Source organism: Solanum dulcamara, chromosome 4 (assembly GCF_947179165.1).
Source record: "Solanum dulcamara chromosome 4, daSolDulc1.2, whole genome shotgun sequence".
NCBI classification, from domain to species: Eukaryota; Viridiplantae; Streptophyta; class Magnoliopsida; order Solanales; family Solanaceae; genus Solanum; species Solanum dulcamara.
The window spans coordinates 5,110,267-5,137,273 of NC_077240.1; the positions used below are offsets into that span (position 1 = coordinate 5,110,267).

The 27,007-nt window shown below is 32.2% G+C and overlaps 2 protein-coding genes across 2 annotated transcripts; one reads left to right on the forward strand and one right to left on the reverse strand.

The window, feature by feature from the left end:
- Positions 1-1,413: 1,413 nt before the first annotated feature.
- On the reverse strand, positions 1,414-13,403 carry LOC129885689 (fatty acid amide hydrolase-like). Its single transcript, XM_055960062.1, has 20 exons — positions 13,184-13,403; positions 13,001-13,110; positions 12,859-12,919; positions 12,047-12,243; positions 11,847-11,976; positions 11,538-11,615; positions 11,312-11,459; positions 10,511-10,623; positions 10,349-10,424; positions 9,149-9,220; positions 8,657-8,708; positions 5,815-5,895; positions 5,647-5,730; positions 5,386-5,489; positions 5,206-5,298; positions 4,595-4,663; positions 3,537-3,601; positions 3,098-3,159; positions 1,850-1,945; positions 1,414-1,745 (listed from the first exon to the last, which is right to left on the reverse strand). Exons 1-20 carry the CDS (start codon positions 13,260-13,262, stop codon positions 1,677-1,679), a joined length of 1,839 nt encoding a protein of 612 aa, XP_055816037.1. The 5' UTR covers positions 13,263-13,403; the 3' UTR covers positions 1,414-1,676.
- An 8,122-nt stretch (positions 13,404-21,525) lies between these two features.
- Positions 21,526-23,381, forward strand: LOC129885691 (uncharacterized). Its single transcript, XM_055960063.1, has one exon. It carries the CDS (start codon positions 21,701-21,703, stop codon positions 23,174-23,176), a length of 1,476 nt encoding a protein of 491 aa, XP_055816038.1. The 5' UTR covers positions 21,526-21,700; the 3' UTR covers positions 23,177-23,381.
- Positions 23,382-27,007: the final 3,626 nt, after the last annotated feature.

Genomic DNA, 27,007 nt, shown 5'->3' on the forward strand with positions numbered 1-27,007 from the left:
CTTCGCCCTATCCTCTGTCTTAAAATGAACTTTGATAAACATTTTAAAATCTATAAATATTCCACCGTTTTGATATGAAAATTCCAACTTATGATACTTATTTATGTATTTCCAATATTTAACTCATGATTTAGCTTTTAAAGTCATAATCAAAAAAATTGCATAACAGATTATAAATGGAGGGACTATAATGAATTGATAAGGAAGACCTTGAATTCTTTGAGGCGTATACTTCACACTCGTCATGTCAACTTCACTCACCGGCAACATTACTATCTTCTTCCCCATTTCTAACAAACAACAGATGCAAACTATTCAAATCATCTATTGATTAATTACTACTGCCTCCGTCTCAATTTATGTGTCACAAATGTAATTTCAAAAGTAAAAACCAAATTCTTTTATGGAAATTTCTTTACATGTCTTTTAATAAAATATTGTATGTTGTTAAGGTCTTTTTTATAAAGCGGGTGAAGGGTAAGGAAGATTGCTATTAATTCTTCTTCTGAAAGCAAGCTTGTTGGAGAGAGGATTTGCGTAGGATAGTATAAAATCATGGCGTCGCGAAATAACTGAATGTGTCATGTTCCCGCCGGCATGCGTATTGCTTTGTCTTTTCCCCCATTAATAGAAAGTCCAGTCTCCCGCCCATCTCAGCTATTTGTATAACAGTTGAGCGGCGGATATGAGGTTGTTCAAATAGATATGCGGGTATATTAGGAGAAACAAAATTAGAAGCTATGTTACACAAACAAGGTGGAATGGACTCCATGGAGAAAAAGATGAAAGGAGTGAGGCTAAGGTGGTTGGCACATGTGACAAGGAGGTGCAACAAGACACTAATAAGGAGGTATAATAGTTGGGCTATAATAAATTTTAAAAGAGATAGAGGTATGCCAAAGAAAATTGGGAGAGAGGTTTAACATTTTTAAAAGTTTGAGGTGTATATAACATTTCCACCTATAAAAACATATCTTAAAATTCAACAAACACTTCTGATATAAACTAAAAACAAAAACAATAAAGGTTAAATAAACAAAAAACCCAGCAATAAAGATAATGAGGAGAAGAAATTTGCCTCTTGGTTGCTCACTCGATATTTTCCATCTTCCAAAGGGATGCCAAAATGAAGATTATGAGGTCATTTGGATTGACTTATAAGCTGTTTTCAGCTTTTTTTGAGTATTTGGCTAGCCAACTTAAAGTCATTTTGTGCTTAAAATAATCTTCAATAAATAGTTGGATTTATTTGGATGAATTTATTTTAAACAGTTTATAAGTTGAAAACAGTTTATAAGTTAAAAAAAAAAAATTGGCCTACACCTACTTCTTTTTTTTTTAACTTATAAGCAGTTTTCAACTTATAAGCTGCTTAAAAATAAGTCAATCCAAACAGACTATATATAGGGAACAAGAATGGCCAATAAATGACTTGAGAGAAAATAAACAATTATCTTACAATTGTAATTGCAAACATAATAATTCTTTTTGAGATATTAAACAATATTTTTTCAACACAAACGACCAGGTTTTTTATGTCTGAGTATTCTTCAACTCTTGTTCCATTTGTCCTATAAGTTTCATTTTTGTGATAAAATCCTGTCTTGCCTTTGAGGTGGCTTAAAGCTTGTTCTTGTCAATTCTCTCCCTTTATTTCAATGGAGTCTTTGAAACCGTTAATTAAGCTTCCCTTTCAAGATGTCATAGAACTCCACTGGCTTCTTCCTATACTCTGCAGAGATTTCCTGAAAGCACGAGTCAAATTTCCTGTCAATACTCGTTTGAATGTTTTAGCAGTTTGTAACTTTGTTAGTTGGGGCCAGATGGCTGGTAGGGCGGAGGAGAATACCTCTATTGCAGTAGCTAAACGCAACAATGAAGCTTCACACCACGGACGACCAATAAGTTGCAAGCCTATTGGAAGTCCTTGTTTATCATAACCAATCTAACCATGAAAACAAAAGAAAAAGAAAGGTAAATTAGTGCGATAGGTACATTCTAAACACATGATGTTGATTGATATTTGACATCCACACGTTTCAGAATAATTTTGAATCCTATGGTGGTTGCCATCAATCAAGAGACATCTTAGTTTTAAAGGGAACAGAGGCTGTGCAAATACAAATGGAGAAAGTTGTGAAGAGAGATAGTGTTGAGTCAGTCATTTTTACTGCTGCGTGTCAATATTAATTGGAAAGAAGGTGAGTAGGCCCTTCACTTAAGAGCCAATACAGTAAAACCTCGATAAAGTAATATTCGATAAAGTAATAATCTCGCTAAATGAATATTTTTCTCCGGTCCCGACTTGGGCCAGTTATATTAAAGTAATATTCTCGCTAAATGCATTAGATAATAATTAAAAATAAAGTATTAAAGGCCCAGAAAAAATGTAAAGTAATAATTACTAGAATACATAAAGAATTTATATTATATTTAATCAGTCAATAATACTAGACCAATAACTATTTCTAACTTTTTCCTTTTATAGTTAACATAAAATCTCTTCCTATTCTATATACATGAATACAATTAAAAACATTAAACTTCACTAAATTCGTTTAGCTTTCCTAAATTTAAATAATAAATATGCAAAGACTACACTTTTTAGTTTTCTAGATTTAAACTTTTGAAATTCTTAATTCAAATATTATTTTTTCTTTCGTATGGCACATACTGCAAAATACTCTCTAAAATAATAAATATTTATTTATCGATAAATAAATACTTTATGCATTTATCGATAAACTAATAATCTCGATAAATGAAAAAAAAATCCGATCTCAAGCATATGCATTTATAGAGGTTTTACTGTAGTTCTATTTTGACGACACTTAACTACAGAATAACTGAGAGGAAACTATTAAAATTTCCACGTATACGACCAGTTTCGACACAATTGGTATTTGTGTAATATTATATTATGTATGATAAACCTATTATTGTAATGTTATAATGTTGAAATGCTTAGAATAGGAGCACTGTTTGAAACTTGTTCGCACATCATCAACATGCAGGTCCTTGTCCTTCTATTCCATATCCTTTTATGAGATTTACTCTCAGTGAACTGCCTAAGAGGAAAAAGATGAATATCACTTACAGGGACAGAAATTGCCGGAAGTCCAAGAACATTTGCTGTCATAGCAAATTGCATTAGGCTTGCTGAAAAGAATAGCAAATGAAATAAGTAGTCTAAATAGAGTTAGATCATCATGAAGTGCTCATCATAACAATGAAAAGAACTGTCGTAGAATTGAGAATATATTGAGATAAAATGCTTCAGGAGTTTAGATACCAAAGTACAATCTGTCTTCAATGCATACAAAAATCAAATTTTCTGAATTAACACCCACTCAAACATCAAATATTTTATTCATAAGATATCTCGTGAAATAGCATAGCATTCTCATACTTATATATATATATTTGACGTAAACGATCCAGGGACTATTAATGACTACTACAAAGTAATAAAATGATGTTTTTTATTGGTAAATAATAATTTTTTCAAAAAAAGATAGAAACAGATGTTAACCTACCTACTACTTGTAAATTTGTCTCTCCAACTGCAAGAGCACTTTTTGGAATTTCTGGGGCTGTCATTCTGGAAAAAAGTAAAAATAGAAATTTATGAATGTAACTATTTAAGTGTCTGTTAGTCCACAAACAGCTTGAAATAAATGACAACATACAAAAAGCATTGGTCCATCTACTTCAGTTGGAAAAAAAAATGGAAGATATAATTTGCTTGGGAATAAATTAAAATTCTGTGATATGATAGAACAGCCTTAGTATGAGTGATTCTGTATGAACATATACATTTCCATTTGGATGTGAAAACTCCGTGAGTGAGGTATTCAATGGAAATCCTCTGTGGATCATAACATCAGAAAAATGTAACTCCAACCGTCAAGCTAAATTATGGGGTACAACTTCAAAGACATGAGAAATAAGCTAATCCTTAATACTCGTATTGAGTCATTCACTGATTAAGCATTATCCACGTGAAGTGAAAAGAAACATATAGTTCCTATCCTGCACCAATCATCTAAAATTGACTTCCATTGAAGTACAATCTTATGTCAAATTGTCAATCACAAAAGGACTTCGGAAAAATCTACTTTTTCTTTTTTGACAAAACTATTTCTAAAACCAACTTCCATCAACCAGAAGATTGAGGAAAATAGTTGCCAACAGTATCATGTAACTCCAAAGGTCAGTTTTAGCTTTTAGTTACCAAATCATTGAAAACAAACACAAGTTTCATTCTTAAGAGAGCTCTGATACCATGTGAGATAAGGAAAACGCACAAGCGCATGTCTTAATGCTTATGCTTAGGACCTTTTATAGATGCTTTATACATTTCAAATTATAAGTACCTTTTTTTATGGGTCAAATTATCAGTACATTATTTCAATATGGGGAATTATTACAAGTATTTCATCTATTTACCCGGGTGATAAATCTCACCGAGATTAACCAACAATTTACATAAAATACCTGCAATGGACAGTAGCTATTTATTGCAAACGTAACAGGATGTGAAAGAAGTGATTTTATAGATATCAGAGCCCATAAGTGCAAGAACTTAGTTTACCCAGTGGTAGGTGTTACAATGACATCTACTTTCTTGAAAATCTCCATATGGTAGTACATCATCCTTCGCCTGCAATAAGAGACACAGGAAAGCTGAAATAAATTGAATAAACTTTCATCATATTTCTAAATGCAATTCTATAGCGAGAGTGAAATCTTTTAACATTTAGATAAAACATGGTAGTCCAAAACATAGACAAAAAGCACCATTAGATGACACTTCAGAGATACAAAGTAACTATGGAGTTAAAGAAACCATGAAATTAAAGACATGAACATAGATTCTGATGTGCTCTTTTAGTGGAGTACAAATTTGTTTCCGTGCACAAGCTCTGAGAATATTTTTCCTCCAATTGAAAAACAAAAATCAGGACGTGAAGATGGTAAATTTCTAAGCTTTTACACACAGTGAGCTTAAAGTGAAGTAAGCAAAATAAATTGCTGATGTAGTTAAAGCTAGGAATGCCTACTAAATGTAGAATCATACATGTATATTCCACTGATCCACAATACAGTAGCAGCTTTCACATCCTTAATTTAATACTAAGACAAACAATAGTTGAAGAAATTGTTTCAACATGTATGGAAGTAATTCAGTAACGACTTCTTTACCTAAGGCACTGGGCAGAAATATAGTCAGATGCTGCAAATGATCTGAAAAGTGCCAGATTTGTGCGAGTATCATTAGTCAATCTTACTCCTTTCCTACATAAAATGAAAGAAATTTTATATTAGTCCAAACTACAAGATAGCAAGCAGTCGTACTAATAGCTTGATGGAAAATAGATCTACCCATCCTCGCAATCAGGATTCAATAAGCACAGTGATTCAGATCCAAAAGTAACAGTATGGGCTGTGCGCAGCTCACGAAGCTCCGGTATGACAATCTCTGTTGTCTTGATTGCAAAGAGTTAAGCAAGAAAAATAAAATAAACAAAGTTACATCCAGAAAGTGAACCTAATCTTCAAACATAAAGTCTTCTGAAATAGAAAATAATCTTGATGTAAAAAGCATGAGTCTGACAGAATTGATCACATTTAATATGGACTTACATTGCACCCATACAGATGAATTAGTTGGTTTAGGACATCTTCACACTTATCAGATATGTCGGTCGAGCTAACATCGTTAAACCACTGTAAAACATGTCTGATATCAGCCAAAGTTCAACCAAGAAGGTTAAAGTCACCAACTACCTTAAGAGAACAGAAGTGCAACACCTTTGTATACTTTCCCAAGGTAAGTGATCTCAAAATATTTGAACTCTCACTGGAAGACAAATCTGGTAAACAAGGGATAGACTGAAAAAAAAAATCAATTAATATTAATGAGAGTAGAAAACAGCATACTTAATGCAGAGTACAACTTTTTAATCCAATGAAAAGAACTCATTTGGCATTGAACCTACGTCAACAGTCTCCGGTACAAGTATAGGATCTACTTAATCCTATGCTTAAGATTGGCCTGGTTTAGATATATCAACTCCATTTTGGGGACCTAAAACAACAAGGTTATAATGGACAGGGAAAAGTCATATTTTTTTCCAGCAAGTCAACCAAGATAGTTGTAATGACCTTGAGGGTGATTTTCGTAAATTTGTACAAAACACGCGTGAACAGTAACACGCGTGAACAGTAACTTTTTGGGCAGAAAATGCCCCTTTCTTCCCATTTCAATATTTTTCAACATTTGTTTGAGTTCTTGAACTCCTTAAGGTGATTTGAGAAGAGATTTTCGAGGCAAAGTGTTGGGTAAGTGATTTTTGACCTAAAACCTTCCTTTTTCATTAAGTTTTTGACGATTTTAACACTTAAATTTTAGTTTCAAACCCCCAAAATCCTTGTTTCTTCCCTAATCCGAATTTAAGGAAAATTGTGATTTCCAACTCGTTTTGAGCTCTATTTTTATGGGTTTTTCAACCATGAGTTCCTTATTACCAATAGAATGGTATTGTTCAATAAATTTACAGATTTGACCCTTTTCGAAAATAGTTAATTTTTGGACCATTTTACCCCCGGTTCCGAAACCTATCAATATGGGTGTCATTGGACTCCTTGTGACGTGTATGTTTCATTGTTGATAGTGGATTGTCATTCCGGGCGCTGAATTCGAGATTTGCTTGTCCGGTGGAGGTATTTGAGTGTGGTTTCGGCAATTGAGGTAGGTTTGGCTATCTTTCTTTGAGATTGAGATGGGGTAATTAGTCATTCATATGTTATAGACTTTGGGATGGAGTTGTAGTATGAGTTGAGAATGTTATATATATTATGATGTCCGTGTGGAGGCTTATTTATTAATGTGTTGCCGTGACGGGGTTTATTTGTATTACATAGCCCGTGTGGGGGCCTTATTTGTTATCTTATTTGCTTTGAGAGCATGTGAATTATGATTTGCCTAAGAGAGAGGCTTGAGTATATTATTTGACTTGTGATGCCGCCTGAGAGATTGAGTTGGGGGTTTTGAGCATACTTGAGTATTGAAATATTGTTGAGAAAGGGGTGAATATTTAAATGAAAGTGTGTTCTTCCCGTTACTATTTATTGAGGGTGAATATCATGTGTAGGTTAAGTTTTGAGAACTTTGAACATTATACCACATGTGAGTTGATTATTACTTCCATGCATATGTGTTTTGATGCATTCATCCTCATTCATCACATCATGAAACATGGGAAGTTGAGAAATATGGAAATTCTTTTTGAGAAAGAAAATGAAACACCTTTAAACCTTTGTATCTTGAGTCCCTGACCGAGACAGTTTTCCGGCAGGGTAGTGGATGCATTGTGATCCCAACCTTTGTATCTTGAGTCCCTGACCGAGGTAGTTTTCCGGTAGGGTAGTGGATGCATTGTGATCCTAACCTTTGTATCTTGAGTCCCTGACCGAGGCAGTTTTCCGGCAGGGTAGTGGATGCATTGTGATCCCTTGACCACGAGGAGGTGGCAAGGATAATGAGATATTGTGATTGAGGTATATGGTCTGCGAGACCCCCATGGGTCCTGCTTGGTAGCACAGCTCGGCAGGTGTATACGACAGGCTGTGCGACAGTCTTGATTCCACCGTACCACCACATCATTGCATCATCATATTGCATTGCATTGCATTGACATTTGTGCTGCTTGAATTATTTGATTAATTGTGACTATGAGTTGTTATTATACTTTATTCGTGCCACTATATATATAAACTGGCGGCACCGATGCCGAAGTGGGACTTTTCTATATGCAGGTGGAAGCGTTCCTTAGTTTATTTCATAGGTTTGATTAATTCCTTATACTCAGTCAGCTAAAACCTACTGAGTACATGTGAATTGTCCTCACCCCTACTTCTGTGTCCCTTTTTGATGCAGATACTAGTCGGGGTACCCCACGTGGCAGTTAATATTCTAGCGGATTGTGTAATTCTCAGATTAGTGGTGAGGTCCCAGAATTCGGATCGTCACTAGTCTATCTTTATTTTTCAGTCTTTTGTATCATTCAGAGACTTATGTTGTATCTTCAGATTCGAACCTTGTATTAGATGCTCTTTATACTTATGACACCAGGTTTTGGGATAATTTCTTCATTGTTTTTTTTCTTTTTATTTAAATCGTGGAATCACTTTCCCCTTTGGGAGTCTTGTATGAATTTTATTTTTAGGGTTACACATCAGATTGGGTTTTGAGATGTGTGCTATCATGACCTCAGTTTTTGGGTCGTGACAATAGTCTTCTATAATCTATATGATACAAGTAGAGTTAATACTGCAGCATATATAAAAACAGAAACAATGGAACATTCAGCAGAAGAAACATCCCCAAAACTGAACCAGGATCAGAACAGATCTCTGTAGAAAAATACCCCAAACTTGAGTTGTTATGGTAATCAACATACTCCAGTATCATAGTTGATCATCATAACTGCAATTTTAGCGGGAAAACTCTAATTTGAAAAATGATCAGATACCCTATTTACTAATATTAACTAAAGTATTTACACGAATGAAGAAAAACAAAGTTAAAACTAAAACCTCAAGCAGAACAACATCCTGAAATTTCGCAAAAGTACACTTTGTGAGTGCTTACAGGATTCAGCCGAATTCGATCAGCTGGAGAGGATCCCAAGATTGCTGCATACCTAAAAAGTTGCAAGGAAATAACAATAATCAACACAAATCAACTCTAAGACTGGTATTATCACCATGATCAAGATAGCTGAACCAAATTTAACAAAAAGATCCCCAAACATACAACCTAATTTTAAAAGATACATACATACAACCTAATTGATCTACCTTTACAAGGCAAGGGTAATGTCTGCATACACCTCACCCTCCCCAGACCCCACTTGTGAGACTGTACTGGGTATGTTGTTGTTGTGGTATCTTCTTCACCATTGTTTAGCACACATAAAGGTAAATGAAATTGATGCAAAATGTAAACAGCGCAACACCAAAATAATTTTGATTGCATATGTAATGCATGGCTTGACTGTACACAGTGAGATGAATATCAGAGATTTTAATGACCAGAATTGACAATTTGTAAGGAAATTGGCAGTAAAACCCAATTACTAACACAAGTATGGCATCCTCAACTGTAGCTGTGATGGGTCCAATAATTGTGACAGTTCCTGCTTTCCACAGTGACCTGAGAAAACAACAGAGACGAACAAAATTATAAACATATCTATGCTTGCAATATGCAATCACAATCATTGAAAATGTTTGTAAAATATGCCCGACGGAGTTACGTAACCCAAAGATTTTTCTTTTAAACAAATACATAACCTAAACATTATCATGTACTTCTCATCAAATTTCAAATATTGACCACTTCTATCGATTTCCAAATTCTGTTAAGTGTATGGGAGTTCATTCTAATATCATTGACTATGGCCAAAATGAAACATATCACAACATAAAATGAACTTAATATTATTTCTTTTGACATCTAGCTTCTTGGACATAACTAGACGTAACATCACTTCTCCATGTTCATGCATACAAAAAAAGTCATCTGACCAAAATTTGTAAGTAAACATTAGCTTGCTTCTGTGCGCACTCTAACAGCATTCATGGGACATGAAGTTCATTGGCATTTTCTTGTTTTTGGATTCTGTAATGAAAGAATAGACAACCAAAAATCTTTCTGTTTTTTTACCAATACCTTGAAACTGCATAACTCTGAATCTGCAAGATGTCAGTAGAATATGTACTATGTGTCTCCTTAGCTGTCGTATCACGGTATGAATTATTTAAGTATGGTGCGTATAGAAAGTGTCTAGTTATCTTCTTTGTTACATTTCTAAGCAATGTGCAGAACAGAGTTATCAACTACTGCAGTAAAGGATTCACTTTTCTACAAAGCTACCTTATTTCTCATTCCATGAAGTGCATGGGAAATAATGCTTTTGAGTTTTGACCGAGGCCTAGAAGAATATAATTGATTTTACATCTTACACAGAGTTTTAGGTTTATCATGATTGTTTCACTTATCCACTAGCGAAATGAAAAATGCCCTTTAGAGATATTGAAGAATATATGTTAACAACTTAACATAGAGACTTGATAAAGCCAGAAAATATGGATAACTACAGAAAAGAAATATTTTTAGGCTAGAAAGATTAAATTGTAGCAACTGAAGGAGGCAAGTTGTACGAGGCAGCAGATCATAGCTTTGACAGTAGACAGAAAGTCTTCCTGAGAGGAACAATATAATGCACAAGGATAAGCCATTAAGGTATAGATGCACATTGCCTGCCATTCATGAACTTACCCTGTCAGGTCGGTCCGACCAAATGTTGTTTTCAAGCCCACAACCCCGCAAAGAGAAGCAGGAATCCGTACTGAACCTGGACTTTAAATGAATAAATCTTGAAAATCTATAACCATTTTAAAACAACTTACTAATTCACTACGGCCGATATGTTTATACAACCTCCACCATCTGTTCCCAATGCTGCTGAGCACAATCCAGAAGCGACAATTGCAGCTGAACCTGAGGAAGAACCACCTGTGTACCTTTTTGGATTATGCGGATTTCCAGGAGTACTGCAATGGGAAAATGTTCATTACTGATGTGAATGGTAAAATATACACTCAACCTAAAAGATACCCAAGAAACAATAGTTACCAGATACACTTCAAAAAATTCTATTTCATGAACAAGGGAAAGATATCTAAAGCGGTCTGAATGAGTGGCTTATCTGATATAACTCAAGCAAGAATCCCATCCACTCAACCAAAGAAAAAGACTACAAAGATGTAATAACTAGACAACATTGTTCGTTAGACATGTTGAAATATGCAACTTAAGGAAAGAATCATCATTCAAAAGAGATGTAGGGAAACAAAAGTATTAGTACTATTCTACAGTTAAATGAGTCAAAATGTGGCACTAATCACATAACAGCCAAGTAAACACCACCCGACAACCTCTGTTGAACAAGAGGAAAGAACTAGGAATAAACCACTCCAGTGAACCTTATGCTATGTTGGCAAAAGTAGAGCCATAAATGACTGCCAAAGAACATCCAATACTCCAGTCACAGAAAGATCAAAATTGAAACAGAAAGGAAGAAATCTAAACCAAAAAAGTGATTTTCTGAGGGACGTCTTTAGAATACTCCTGTTAAATGTGAATTCGTTCTACAACATTCAAAAAACCAATATTTAGCATATATCTTTTAAAAAAAATAGTCATGTTTGCTATTTTGTAGGTTCAAGGAAAAAAGTTTACCCGTAATTTGGATTATTTCCTGTTGTGCCCATACCCAACTCATGCATATTTGCCTTTCCTACTAAAATTGCACCACTTTTTCGTAATCTTGACACAGAAACCGCATCTTCTTTTACCTGGCGAACCTCATGAAACCATTTAGAACCACCTGCACTTTTTTACAGGGAAATGTTCAGCTCAAAATCGCAGAGATATTTACAGAGGAAATATGAAGTTAAACACATACCCTTTGAAGGATGAGGATAGCAATCAATGTCATCCTTGACTGCAATGAAAATCCCATCCAAGATTGACAGTGGGTTTCCTCCATGACCACATCATTAAAGAAAAGAAAACAGATGAAAGGAAATACGGTTTAGTAACAAAATCAGCAGACTTTGCACAGTAGTTTGAGATATGCTTTATTTGCAGGAAACTATTATCATTTATTTGACGCCGTGTGCTGAAAACTTAGAGAAAAAGAAAAGACAAATTGTGAATTGCATGTGTAGGTTCTTACAAGATCCAACTTTATGCACATCAACAAATAAAATACCTTCCTCAAATCTTTGAGTGGAAGCTGCCGCTTGCCTTCTCACTTCATCATGGTCAAATGAGATTAATAATGGTGCTGATGGCTGCTTATTATTAAATCCTTCCATAGCTGAGATAAAGTGCTCTGCAACCTTTAGCATGACAGAGGTTTATTAGTCTTGAAGATGATCGAAATAAAACAATGAACGGAAAGTCACTTGCCATAGATGGGGTCGTAAGCTTAGATCTGTATGCATATCCATAATCACGAATTTTCCAGTAGCGGAATTGGAATGCTTCTTTTGAATCAGAACTCCATCTGCTAGTAGGATCATAACGTGGAAGCCACTTCAATGCTAAATCAACCCGTTCTTCAGGTTTTCCATCTTCTTCTAATAAAACAACACCAGGCTCTGGCTCTAATACACATACATACTAAACAAGTCATTACCATTAGAAAAGCGCCTGAATTCCAAATTCCAACTTCCACAAAATCATGGCAATATTATTCTTCTTTCCAGTTATATGTCCGAAAATCAGCTGAGTATTATTTTATCACCATTACAGTCTCAAAGAGTAAAATCTAAGTAGTAAAAATCTTAGCCTCTGATATATAAGATTGCTCAAGAACTTTTGCTGGCAAAAATTAGATCCACCAACTAATATGGTGGGGGAGAGAGATAACGAGTACAATAAGATAGTTAAGCAGCTCCATCTCAGTGGAAGGACATATTTAAAAGGAATAAGTATCTTCCTACTCCACTATGGAAAATTGATGTACACTAAACATAGAGTATACAACAACAATAACAATTATGGCTCAATCCCAAGCAGGTCGGAATCTGTTAAATGAATCCTCCATGTCCATGTCGCTCTAATTTAAGCCCGTCCCAATCTAATTAAAAAATAGTTTCACTAGCAAACATTAGACCTAAAGCAAATGTACAAAACATGATTAAAACTTAATCACAACTAACTGGTATCACTTAAACACACAAAAATTAATAATAAGCAGCAAGAGCTTAATATAGAACCTTGACGAGGGAAGTGGGGAATGAACATGGGAACCTCTGGGATCACAGTATTCTTGAGAATCTGACAAATAAAAACAACAGTTTTTAATTTATTAATCTCTTTTTGAGGCATCAAGATACATAAAATCGCAATTAAACAAACCTCAGTAATCCCATTCTTCTGCTTCAAATGACTGGCAATTAAAGAACCAATTAAAGGTGCCTCCATTGCTTTAACAAACAACTTGAACCAAAAACCAGTCAAATGTGGAGCTGCAAATCAATTAAAAATAACAATCAATTAATGTCATCATAGCGAAAATAAAGAAAAAGAAGAAATACAAACCTTCAATATTTTCCGGTACATATTTGAGTGCGGTGAGGTCTACTTCATTCGCCGGCAACATCACTTGCTTCTTCCCCATTTTTGAACTGGGCAAAAACACACAAAAGTTTGGCTGTGGGTGAAACCACTAGCAATGAAGAAGCATTGAGAAGTCAACGTCGATATTCAGATTAAATTCAATTTTCCTACTACTGTCTTCCAAAGGTCCCAACAACCACTACTACTTTCAATTTTAGCGCTTTCAATTGTTTGTCCTGTTTTGGGCTGACCCTTAGGTGTATCTGGACTTTCGTCCGATCTTTGGGCTTCAAATGCTCATTCGCAAGCCCCAACTAATCGCAATTCACAAACAACTGTATCTTTATTAGACACTTCCAACTTATATTTTTAAAAAATAATTAGAAAAATTATATATATTAGACCCTTATATTAGGTGTCTAAAGTGAATATCTCCTGGTTTTGATGTCTAAATAAAAATTGGTGTCCACCGATAGATTTGGCCTTATACATATACTACATGAGACATAAAATAAATAAAATAGAAGGTTAGTTTCTAATAAATATAAGCATGGGAGAACATGAAGGCTGATGACGACGAGTGAGGAGAAGCATTCATGTCGTACCTGGAGATATTATCGCCGAAAATAGTGTACGATTTATGACTATATAACTAAATCTCAATGTCCCAATTTATATGATATTAAATTTTAAAAAAAAAATGATTTCTCACTCCATATTTGATACTCTCAATTATTTTGGATTCGTGCCGCATAAGATCCCATTCGAACAAAAATGCTTCTTATCAAGAATTTTATGATAATTTAATTTTTATTTTTTTATTTTTATTAAAATAATTTATAGTTATGTAAATAGTTATTTTTAAATCATAAATGTCAAAAAAAAATAGTTCTTAAAGTCTCTGTTCAATCGGACATCACAACATAGATTAAAATAGATGAACTACTAAGGGTCTGTTTAACCATGTGAGATAATATTATGATATGAAATTATGTGAGATAAAATTGAAATTTTATTTGGACATGTAATTTATATTTTTAAGTTGTATTTTTTTCCTCATAAACATAAAAAAAACTATAAATTTTAAAAACTATCAAAATTACCACAATTGTTTATACAATTTTACCAAATAAACAAAAGTTCATAATAAAAGTAGAATATACCGTCAAAATTTTATTCTAAAAAATATAATATTTATTGATTGAACTTTAACATAACAAAAAAAAAATTGAACATGAATTATAGTGTACTTGTCATTAATATAATTGTCTCATATAATACAGACATTAGTTTAAAATTATCATGTGCCGGAAATCAAAATTGTGACGTTGGATCAACAGTTTCAAAATATATGAAATAAATGGTGGTAAATATAAAATGGTGATTTTTTTTACTAATTATAAACTTGTGGATAAATTTTATATGAAAACGTGAAATCATGATATGAAATTTTCAAATCAATCTTTTTGAAAAATTTGAGATCTCATCTCATAATTTTAATGTTCAAACACTTATTTCATCTCATAATTTTAAATTACGAGATGAAATCAAACGTCTAAGGCGTAAGTAGCTTCGATTTATCATCAACTTGATCGCTATTTTAATTGATTGGTTTCCCTTTTTCCTTTGCTTGCATTTGTTTTTTGTTTTTCCAATACGAGTTGCCAGCAAGAGAACCCATGTGTACGTATTGGTTTATTAATTACAACTAGCTACAGCATAATTCTGTCCAACTCAAATTTACCTGTAAATAATATTTAAAAATTGTTCTTACATTGTATAAACAAAATGTAAATTAAATGGTTGTTCAAGCTTTAAATTTTGAAATTCTAATGGTCTCTACTAGGACAGAAAAATTGATCACTTAGTCCACCGGTCTATTTAGATTTAGATAAAGTACAGAGAGTGACATGTGCTCCCTCCCTATTAAAAATAGCTATTTCAATATCAATTCATATTTTTGCTCTTTTATTTTTAATATTAAATAACTAAATAAAATAATAATAATTAAATTTAAAATGACAAATATTTTAAAAATTAACTTAGTTTGTTTTTGGTAACTAGGGTGGTCAAACGTATGTTGTTTGACTTTGAAGGACAATAATACAGTTGCAAATGTCAAGCTATCTGATACTTCCTCTATTTCATATTAAGTAAAGTTTTGAAAAAAAAAAATTATTGTTCAAAATAATTGAATTATTTAAAGTTCAAAATAATTGAATTATTTAAAGTTCAAGATAGATTTTTAAACTTTTTTCATATTTACCCTTTCATTTATTGAGATTTTATATTTTCTAGGAGATAAATTACACTACTTGCAAAGTTATATTTATGATTTTACAAAAGATAATAGTAAAAAATATGATTCAAATTATGTCCTTAAATATTTTTCTTAATATATGTGTATTGTCTCACAAATTTTTAGATAGAGTAATTAACAGTTAGAAAACAAACGACCTTTAGGGCTGTCTTACAAATCCCTTTACTTCAAACTGCCTCTCCCAACAAAATAAACAAACAATTAATAGTTAAAAGTCCTCAAACTTGATACATTTTATTAAATACTTATTTAAATAATGAAAAGTTTTAATTACTTTCTTAAATATTGATTTTTGAAACTATTTACCTTTTGAATTATGAGAAATCTCAATTATCTCCTCAAACATATATTTTTGAAACTATTTACCCCTAATATGTGACAAGGCACAAAAAAATATTATATCTAATTTATATGACTCATTTTTCATTTTAGACAATTCCTAAAAAAAGACATATTTCTATATTTAGTAAAATTTAATTTTCGTTCCTATTTATGTAATGTAGTTTGACTTAAAATGAAGTTTAAGAAAGAAGTAGTCTAAAATAAGTCATAAATATTTTTGTGACAATAATTATTTCATTAGGGGTAAAATAAAAATTTTAAAGTAAATTTTTTACTAAATATAAAAATATGTCATTCCTTTTGGAATTGATTAAAAAGGAACTTGAGTCATATAAATTGAAATAAAATAATTTTTTTAATCATGTGACATATTAGGGGGACAAATAATTTTAAAAATTCATGTTTGAGAGGGTAATTAAGATTTCTCATAATTTGGGGGTGGGGGGTAAATAGTTCCAGGAATACATGTTTGAAGGGGTAATTAAGACTCTTCATAGTTTAGATGTGCATTTAATAAAGTGTATCAAGTTTAAGGGGGCTTTTAACTATTAACTCAATAAACAAATGAAAAAAAAAACTATTTTCCACGGTTATATTTCCTTAGTTACTTTTCAATTTATTTGGTCTTTTTTGAATTTGGAGATTGAGACAGTTTTTAAATATTTATAATTGTCAATTTATTCACTCAAAATTTGAACTACGTCATATAAACTAAAACAGTAAAAGTGATATATAACTGACTCAAGTTATATAAAGAAAATAAAGTAGAACCAAATGATGCTGTTCAGTATCATGATAGATTGTTAATAGTACATTCACACTGGTTCTTGTGCTTGATGCATCTTTTTTTAACTAGTACTATATTATATTCTTAAGTTGAATGTTGTATTAATGCTATCCATTTTAATATATAATTGGACTAATGTTATTCACTTGTTATATATAATATTCTTTTATAATAACAGTTGGTAAGAATTTTTAAACATTTCTCCTCAGTTTTGCACATGCCAATATGGCAATACACGATATTTCTATCTCATGGCTATGGACTATAGCATTACTATCAATTCTCTTCGTTTTTTCCTTCCTTCTAATTCCTTGTGAATTGAATTCAACTATAAAAGCAAATTTGGTCTTTTGAAAAAGGGATGTATTTAGAAATACAAAGTCAAGGTAATACATTGTTCTTTTATTAAACAACCAATTGAGTTTATGTTTATCACATGGTGTGTGAGATGATGAAAGGGACCACAAATTAAAACACTTCATTAATCCTACAACTCTACAAAAGGATAGCTAATTTTATTCTATTAATTTTAGGGGGTGCAAAAAGTGGTTGTATTTATGCAAATGTTAATTAAGTAGAAAAAAAAGAGTTTGATCAAGAGAAGGACACGTTATTGGGTTTGTCAATTGAACTGCAATAACACAGAATTGGCCGACAAAACAAATCAAATAAGAGGAGTTGAAGCAAATTGAAATCTTTGGCTCATGAGGCCAAATTTGTCAAAGGCAACCCCACTAAATGTCCACCAAGTTCCAACTCAAAGGACAAAAAAAAGACCTCCAATTAGTTTATGCGTTGACCTTAGCTTTTTTTAAAATGTAAAAATAAAATAAAATTAGAGATATATGATTTATTAATATATATTAATATTTTATTTATAAATTATGATTTGGACATTTGGTAGGATTATATAAGAGTTTGAAAAGTCTTGATACTTTCACAAATTATGGAGCTAAGTTTCATGTTTATGAAAAAAATATAAGTTAAAAAAATTCATGTATGTTCAAATAAAAATTTAAAACTATATCCGAATAGGCTCCGAGAGAAACTATTTATATCCCAGAAAGTTCTACGTGATCATTTGTCATTAGTCATGGCGCTTAATTAGGTTGAACCTAAAAGTTTCAACGTCCAACATAGATATATAAGTAAAAATTCATTAAAATTATAATATATATTAGATTTAAACACATTATTTTAAAATATGAATTTAACGATAAGAATCTTATAAGGTAAAATTCAACAAACAAGAAGTAGTGTAAGTTTGCATTTGACAAAGGTGAGTTAGAAGTCGCATGCTGGTTTGACCATAGGTCTTTCCCTTTTTTCTTCCTTATTCATTTCATGTGCTCGCCATGCAAAATGTTACTTTCATCCGTTTCAATTTGTTGTCTCATTTTCTTTTTTAGTTCGTTTTATAAATAATATATATTTTTTTAAAATATTTTTTTAAGTTTTAATTTTTTACGTGATTTATTTAAAATTATAAGATTAAAAGATTTTTAAATTAGTACATTATATATACTTTTAGTTTAAAATCACATATTTTAATTTTATTTTTTATTTTTTTTTGTGTCAAATTAAAATTAGATAAATAAATTGAACCTGTGATTATTGATAAGAAGCAGAGAAACATGTTCAAATCCAAACTCCAGAGTCAACCAAATGACAAAAATTTCCTCCACTGATATAAAGATAGAAGTCTATGCCTGTGACAGAAAAGCAGATGAATAAAATTGCAATATTGAATTATTGAATCTATAATCTTGATATCAGGATCCCCCAACCCGCCAACCAAAGAAAAAACACACGAGAACATAACTGCAATGCAGGGTTTTTTCTTTTTCCACTCCTGTCCGAAGCCAGCCCGTTGAGGCCGATTAAATCCGGACCGGGCACTGCAGGGCCCATTTGGAGGTGTGATGCTTCCAACAGAATTTTTTTCATATTCAATGCTTGAATCTGACACCTCTGATTAAGGGTGAAACAATCCAATCATTGCATCAGAACCAATGCTGGTAACTGTATTGCAGGTTATGATGTAAGAACATTGAGATTTGATCTTGTGAGGATAACATTATAAATTTATAATTATAATGTTGTTATAATTATAGCTGTAATTTGAACAAAACTGTAATGCATGTTAAGTTGTAAGAATATTAAGATTTGATCTTCTGAGGATAAAATTATAAATTTATGATTATAATGTTTTTATAATTATACTGTAGTGCATGTTAAGACGTAAGAACATTGAGATTTGATCTTCTGAGGATAACATTATAAATTTATAATTATGTCTTCTTAATTAATTGTTGTGTTGTAATTTTAAATAACGATTATATAAAACTTATATACAGATAACAATTAATCATGGCATGTCATGTCATGTCATGATAGGATTCAAGTTACGCCTCATCACATGATAAATATAAATATTCAGAGACTTCATCATTGGACAATGCGTGGTGGAAAACTTGTAAAAGTATAGATAATTACTCATAACAAAAAAAGTAGTAGATAATTTTATTCTAGGAAAAAAGGATATACCCGGAGCTATTTCATTCGTTATAAATTGGATTGATATATACTTTTATTATTATATAAATAACTTAGATATATCATTTTTGTTGAAAAGTATATGATTTGTGCATGTTAATTCACATTTATGTACATTAAAAAAACAAAATGACATCTACTTCAGGGGTCATTTTCTCACAGAACAAGATAATGAACGACCACGTGCCAGGTGCTGTATTCAATTTCAGCAATTTAGGTTGATGATGATATTAGTATATATAATTTGGCAATTGCTAATTGGTTATTCATGAATTTCGTGACTTGCTTCCTCCACTCATCGAAATTTTCAACTTAGTTGGTAGGGCACAATTGACTTTTATTATCTTCTTTAGTCATTTTCTATTATTTGCTATCTGATATTTATATTAAATTATAACTAAATTTAAATTTATGTCAGAAAGTTTTATAGCAGGGATAAAGCTTTTCATAATAAAGACGATTTTGAAAACTCAAATTCAAAACCTTTAATTAAAAATGAATGAGTAATTAACTACTACTTTTGAAAACCCCACTACTTTTTACTTTGGCATTTGCTTAGGTAAGTTTTTCTATGAAAACTTAATCCGATGAGAAGAAATCATCTCAAATTTTATCTTTCTTAGAATTTCAATTTTGATTCTCTATAATTTTCAGTAATTTGTTGACCATTTTTTGGAGGTATTTTTTTTCGTATTCATAATAAAGGATTAATCAAGACATTAATCATAATTATTTCAAATTTGCACTCTCCACATTCATATTAAAATGAATTGCGAATCTTGTTATACTTACTAAGTAGCATAATGGCACTTGTGGATAATCCCCTTTCTACAAAAATAGTTACTCTCATCGTCTCGTATTAGTTGTTTATATTACTACTATTAAAAATAGTTATCTCAAATTAATTGTCAATTTAAAAAATTAAGATACAATTAATTATTTTCCCCCTATTTAACCTTTATAATTAGTTCTCTTTTAAAATGCAAACAAGTTTGTTAAATTTCAAAAAAGTTTCTTAAGGAATAAATTAGTAAAACTATCATTTTTAATAATAATTTCTTAATGAACGTGTAAAGAAAAAAATGGACAATTAATACGAAACTGAGATTATTGGGACAGCTTCATATCAATACAGTTCATTTTTGAAGCCAAATAATATATATATATATATATAGACTTGGCAGTTAGCACCCCACCCTTATAATAGTTTCGTATTAAAATTTTTGAATCCACCACCCAATTAAATGAATATAAAGACGAAAAATGGGTATGAAACTGTGTACGTCTACACATATCTAGAAGGAGCACTGCCTGTACATTACATAACTAATTAGTTAGGATGACATTTATTGAGTTAGGACCAAAAGGTTATAGTCTAGGGCCCTATATAGTAATCCCAAAAGTTGTAGTCTAGCAATTAACTTATAAAATTTGAATTGAAGGCATCACATTGATCGTATCAAATCCAAATGATAAAAACTGTGGTCCAAGTAGATCCAAATTCAATGGTAATGTATGCGTAATAAAAATTTTGACTCCATTATTTAAAATTCAATTATAGCCTTTGATTTGAAGTCTTTATAATATGAAACCATTAAAATTACCTTGAGTGTGTTACACGATATGTTTGATATCATTAGTCCCTTGGTAGGGATGATATACAGTGAGATGAATAATGTGCAAATTTTTTATTGACCACCATATGCCAATATTGATATTTAATATCATCTCAAAATGAATAAAATAAGTAACTCATTTTGCGCCACTTGACATTATGGTGTTTGATTTCACCCGGAGTTTATATAAGATGTTAAGTTATTGTTTTATACTCCATATTGTACATAGTTTATGTTTAAGAAAATAGTACTAGAGTAATTAATGACTAGTTTATGTTGAAGAAACTAGTAGTAGTACTAGAGTAATTAATGACTTAATAGTTAGTTTGACAGATATTAAATTAGCCCAGTGAAATGTCAACATTTTTAGTATGTGATGAAAATAGAAACATTATCACATCAATTTGCAATAGAGAAAATAGAAACAATTCATATTCACTGTGTGAAATTAAATTATACATTATTATGTGAAATAAAGTACTAGGTAAATATAATATCACTATTAAAATTATATCTGAAATAGTGTACTAGGTAAATATATACTATCACTATATAATTTTAAATTACTCTTCCGATCAGTCTTTTTTTATTGATATAAATATATAATTAATAGGTGATTCTTTTCATTTATTGACCCAAACCATTATGAGTTCCTGTTTTATTTTTTTTATACCGTTCTATTACAATTCTGATCAACACTTTTCAATCAAGTTGCACACACTTTCCGTAAAGTCACGGGTGAGATTAGTAAATCCACTCCTCTCAAAGAGCCGGTTAAAACCCCCCCATCTTCTTCAACCCTCTTCCATTTTTCACTCTTCTCTAATGGCCTGACTCCACTTATCAAAAACAGTAGAAATTCCTCTTAAAACCCAAAAATGGAGTATTCCTACACCTCTTACCCTGAATCCGGCGATTCATCTCCCCGTTCCCGTGAAATCGATTTCGAAAATACTGCCGCATGGGAAGATCCGAATCAAATCCCTAATTACAAGGTCAAATTCATGTGTAGTTATGGTGGTAAGATTCATCCGAGGCCTCATGATAACCAGCTTGCTTACATCGGCGGAGAAACAAAAATACTCTCTGTTGATCGGAATACTAAGTTTCCTGTCCTCATTTCTAAGCTTGCTGCTATTTGTGATACTGATACTGTTTCCTTTAAGTATCAGCTTCCAGGTGAGGACCTTGATGCCTTGATTTCTGTTACTAATGATGATGATCTAGAACACATGATGCATGAGTATGATCGTCTTTATAGAGCTTCGCCTAAACCAGCTAGGCTTAGGTTGTTTTTGTTTACGGCGAATCCGCCGGCGACGGTTGGCAGTGGGGTGTCGCAGAGCCGGAGTTTTGGTTCGGAGGATTCGAAATCGGAGAAGGATAGGTTTGTGGATGCGTTGAATTCTGGTCCGATTCATGCGTCTCCGACTGCGGGGGCTGTTCCACAGCAGGTTGGAAACGCGGATTTTCTGTTTGGTTCAGAGAAGGGGATGGTACCGCAACATGTGAAATTGAGAGATCCGAACGCTGAGCAAGTTGTTAAAGATCCGGAGGTGCCGGTTCATGGAGTGGATGATAGGATGATGGGGACTGATCCGATCCAGAAACACATTCAGGATCTGCAGAGATTGCATCTAGAAGAGCAACAAAATATGTATCGTCGGAAAAGCGACGATAATCTGGCAGCGGGTTTCCCCGGAGGTGACTATTACGTTCAGAGGGTACCGGAGAAAGTACCTTCTCCAACCGTGCCAGGAACATTACCTGCACCGGTAGGCTATTGGCAGGAAAAACAAGTCCCCGGAGGTGTACTGCCGGCGAACAGTCACGGTATGGAACAACCAGTTTACATGATTCATCAAGCAGCCGCCGGAGCATATCACCCACACCAGCACCAGCACCAGAACCAGCACCCGCAATTTGTCAGGCCAATGGCCGGACCGCCGGGTCAAGGGTACTACGCCGTTCAGAGGATGCCACAGGAGCCCTACAGGGATCAGCCAGTTTACAATGTCATGCCTAGTTTACCACAAGCAGTGCCGACAGTTGCAGCAGCACCACCAACTTTGCAATCTCAGGGACAGCCGAAGGTGGCTGGTTATTCAGAAGGATATGGCATGGTAAGACCCGGGACTACCATGGGAGTTGGAGTAGCAGATGCAGGTGGATATACACAGATGGCGTACGATGGTGGAGTAGGGAGGCAGATGTACTATCCTCCGCAAGGTGGCGTGATGGCGCCACCACAACCGCAATACCACGCAATGCCGCCGCAAGCAGTTAGCTCCGATATGAGAACTCAAGAAGCTGCTAAAGTGGTTCCTGTCAAACCTACGCAAACATCAGTGTGATTCTTGAAGCTGTTTAATTAAGGTATATGAATATGATCTTGAACTTTCATATATTACTTATCGAATAATAAAATTAAAGTAGTAAGGCATGAGTTTATAGTATTATTCTGTTCGTGTTGAGAAGATTATGTGCCATGTTGTGTACATTTTGAGTGGAGAATGAGTTTCATTATTGTATGCTTCATCGAGATTATATTTTCCTTTATATCATGCATTTAGTGATACTTCTTTTTCCAGATTTTTCTGTATTCCCATTTTTTCACTTGAAGAAAAGGTGCCCTTTTCCAGGATGAATTTGCCACAACAATAGTACTACTACTAAAACTTACCTGGTCTGGTATAATTTAACCTCGGTAGTTGGTACTTAAAAATTGATGGAATTCATTATTTGATATAAATAATGGGTGCGAATAAGTTTTTATCCATTGTGGTGAAGGGTAATTCATGTATGATCTATGGATATGGATGGAGAAACGAGAAAGAGAGGAAATAAGAGAAATACGACAAAGCAAACACTTTTAGGCCTAAAACGGCTATTCAAGTAATAAAATCAATGTTGAACTCGATACAAGTATTGACTAGAAAAGCTTGTAAAAGTTTTGGGTTTTCTCGATGATGATTAAATGTGTATTCCAACCTATCAACTCAAAGCCATTTCAATGATGGCAGGTGTAATTCGTGAAATCGTCCTTGTTCAAGCTTGAGAATTATTTACTGTTATTTTGCGGTTTAGTGCTACTACTTCAAATGTCTTCTCTTGCGTGATTGATGCTTTGTTGAGAACAAGTAAAAATTACACGTTTTAATTTCTTTTTCTCGAGTGGAATGGATATGTATAAGCTAGGAGAAACAAAGGGACAAGGTATTTGGAATTCTTTAGGAATTAATATCGTCTTTGTTGAACTATACAAATACCTCCCTCCATTCCAATCTAACAATCACTTTCAAACTCAAAATAATCGTCACTTATAAAATTCAAGACTAAAATAGCAAATGTTTTCAATTATACTCTACTTTAATATAACATTATTTAAGAAGAAGAAATTAATCTACTCAAAATAGAGGTAAGTTAGTACATTATACTTTGGTTTTATAGTAAAATGAAGTTTATAGTTAGAGGAAAACGTTGCCTAAATGAACAACACAGGGGAGACATAATTTTTTTTTTTGTGTGTGTGTCTTCCTCACTACATATATAAAATAAATTTATTTATTGGACATGATCTGCATGAGTTGACCCACCCCACATGTGTGACTTTAATTTAATTTCTTTCAAGTAATATATAAACTCCAATTCCTTTATTACCCTTTCCTTTACTTCCTAAATAGTTATTGAATAGTCTGAACATATACTTTAAAATAGACTTTCATTGCCCTCACAAGGTAAACATCTCAATTCAAAATTAAATCACATACATCTTTAATCATAAATGGTGAGAAAAGTTTGTCACTTCCATTTTACAAAATGCCAAAAGACAACATATGAACACATCTCCTTAGAATGAGAACTGTAAGTGAATTGGATATTTAAAGAAAAGACAAATATCTAACACCAAAAGTTAAGGATCTGTGGTTCCCCCACTATCTTTAATTTCTAATTAAAATATGGTTCCTCATTTGAATAAGCTGATGAGACTCAATTTAACCTCATAGTTAAGATTGAAATTTACCGAAATGATTTTACCAAATATGATAAGATAATCGCCCACCCATGAGGTAAGGGTATATCGAAACAATCTCCCTATGCTTTCAAAAGATAGAAATAAGATTTGTTGTGTATATTTTATCTTCTTTAAATTTTATCAGTTAAATTATATAGAATATGTTATTGTTATAATTTGATTCCACTTGTTTATGAAAAAGTGAAACATTAATGAAGTTATAAAATTAAATTTAAGAAATGATGTCAATTTTTTTTGTTGAGGGGCTAAAAAATAATAATAATATTGGAATAAGAAAATAGTGTGCTGTTGACAAGCGTGGATATGTTTGGTTAAATGTTATTGTCATTGGAAATTATATGAAGATGAAATTACCTAAAACCAAACAAGGCTTACCATCACATCACCATTTTAGATAATGAGGAAAAAAAAAATCCGTGGACAGGTGGAAATATTTTCCTCATCAACGGGTCCACCTCTTTGGAAATGCCATTTGCCATATTTATGAAACTCTTCTGACCGATTTTGATTATAGTAGTGGAATTATTTTATTTTTAATTAGAATTATTGAGTTCGAATCTTGAATATAAAGAAAATTATGTTGAGAATGTTACCCACGAATAAGCCCTATAATATGCAATCTAAATTTAATTGAGACTCTAATATAAACTCCGGACAATGAAAGAAAAAAAACACTCGTTTGGTTAAAGTCTGGAATTTTCTTTCATATCCTGTCCCCACACTTGGAGGGAAATTAATTCTTACACCCTTTATGGCTCTACTTCCATAATTCAAACTTTAAATTGCATTTTTTTCATCATTCCTTTCCCACTTATTTCACATTTTGATTATTTCGTCAAGTCCCTGATACTGCATAAATATTACATAAATTTGCATATTTAAAATTTAGATAAATAAAAATTGCAATATGAATATTAGACATCAAATGAGAAATTAAATTTTTTTTTAGATAAACAAGAAAAACTTTGTTATAGAATAGTAATCTCTCTATCACATATTTAACTAGAGGGAATAGTGTTTAATATAAAACTATCTTTTATTTTATTTGATATAAAATAGTATTTAACTTATCTTTTATTTAATATAAAACTAAAAAATGAAATTGTAATGAACGGAACCACAAAACCAACTGATCAATTCAAAGTTGGTTCTTGTATGCAATATAATCTTACAAAATTTACTACAACAAAATATTGAGTAGCAATAGATTTTCTTTTATATTAGCACAAAAATATTTATCGACAATTTTTATTGCCGCAAAATATTTAAAATCTTTAATAATATTTATATAGAATAATAGTTCTAAATATCCATATTTATTATTGCCGTTAAATATAATATGACGACAATTATATTATTGTTTCAATTTTTTTTATTGTACTAATTTAGGACGACAAATTCCAATAATGCGGGGAGTATGTTTAGAGGTTGACTAATTCCATAGAGAGACATATTTAAGTATTAGTAATAATCTTAGTATTAGTTATTAAGTTCATATTGATCTATTTAATTTGGGTATAGTAATTTAATAAGTTTTTACTAGGAAGGTTGTGGGATCATTATCAAAATTGTTTGCAACTATGTAACATGATATGATGCTTTTGAAGTTGCGTAAATGAGTTGATATAGGGATTTAATAATTTTTCTAGTCGAAACTGTTTCCACGAATTATTGAAATAATGAAAGGTCAACATATTTATGTCATAGCTTAGAGTTTAGTAGTATGGACGAAAGTTTATGTGATGTAGTCAGAATTTTATACAAAGAAAAACATTAAAATGGCTTGCTTAAAAATTTAATACGTGTGACCTCTGTAATTTATTATGAGAAAAGGGTCAAAATTATCTTTAAATTATTAGAAAAAGCTCAAATATATCATTTAATTATTTTTGGGATTAAATATACTTTTATTGTTATTAAAAGAGATCAGAGACCACAAATACCCTTCTAATTAACGGTTGACCGTTAAAGCAGACATGACAGTGCCACATGAAAAAAAAATCTACATGGACGGCCACGTCAGTCTCTCTCCCTCTCTTCCTCTTTAGTTCAGGGGTATTTTTGACCTATTTTTTTTTTATAATTTTAATTAATTTTTTCTAATTTTCCTACACCACCACATACCCCCTGACTCCACAACCCCACCCAT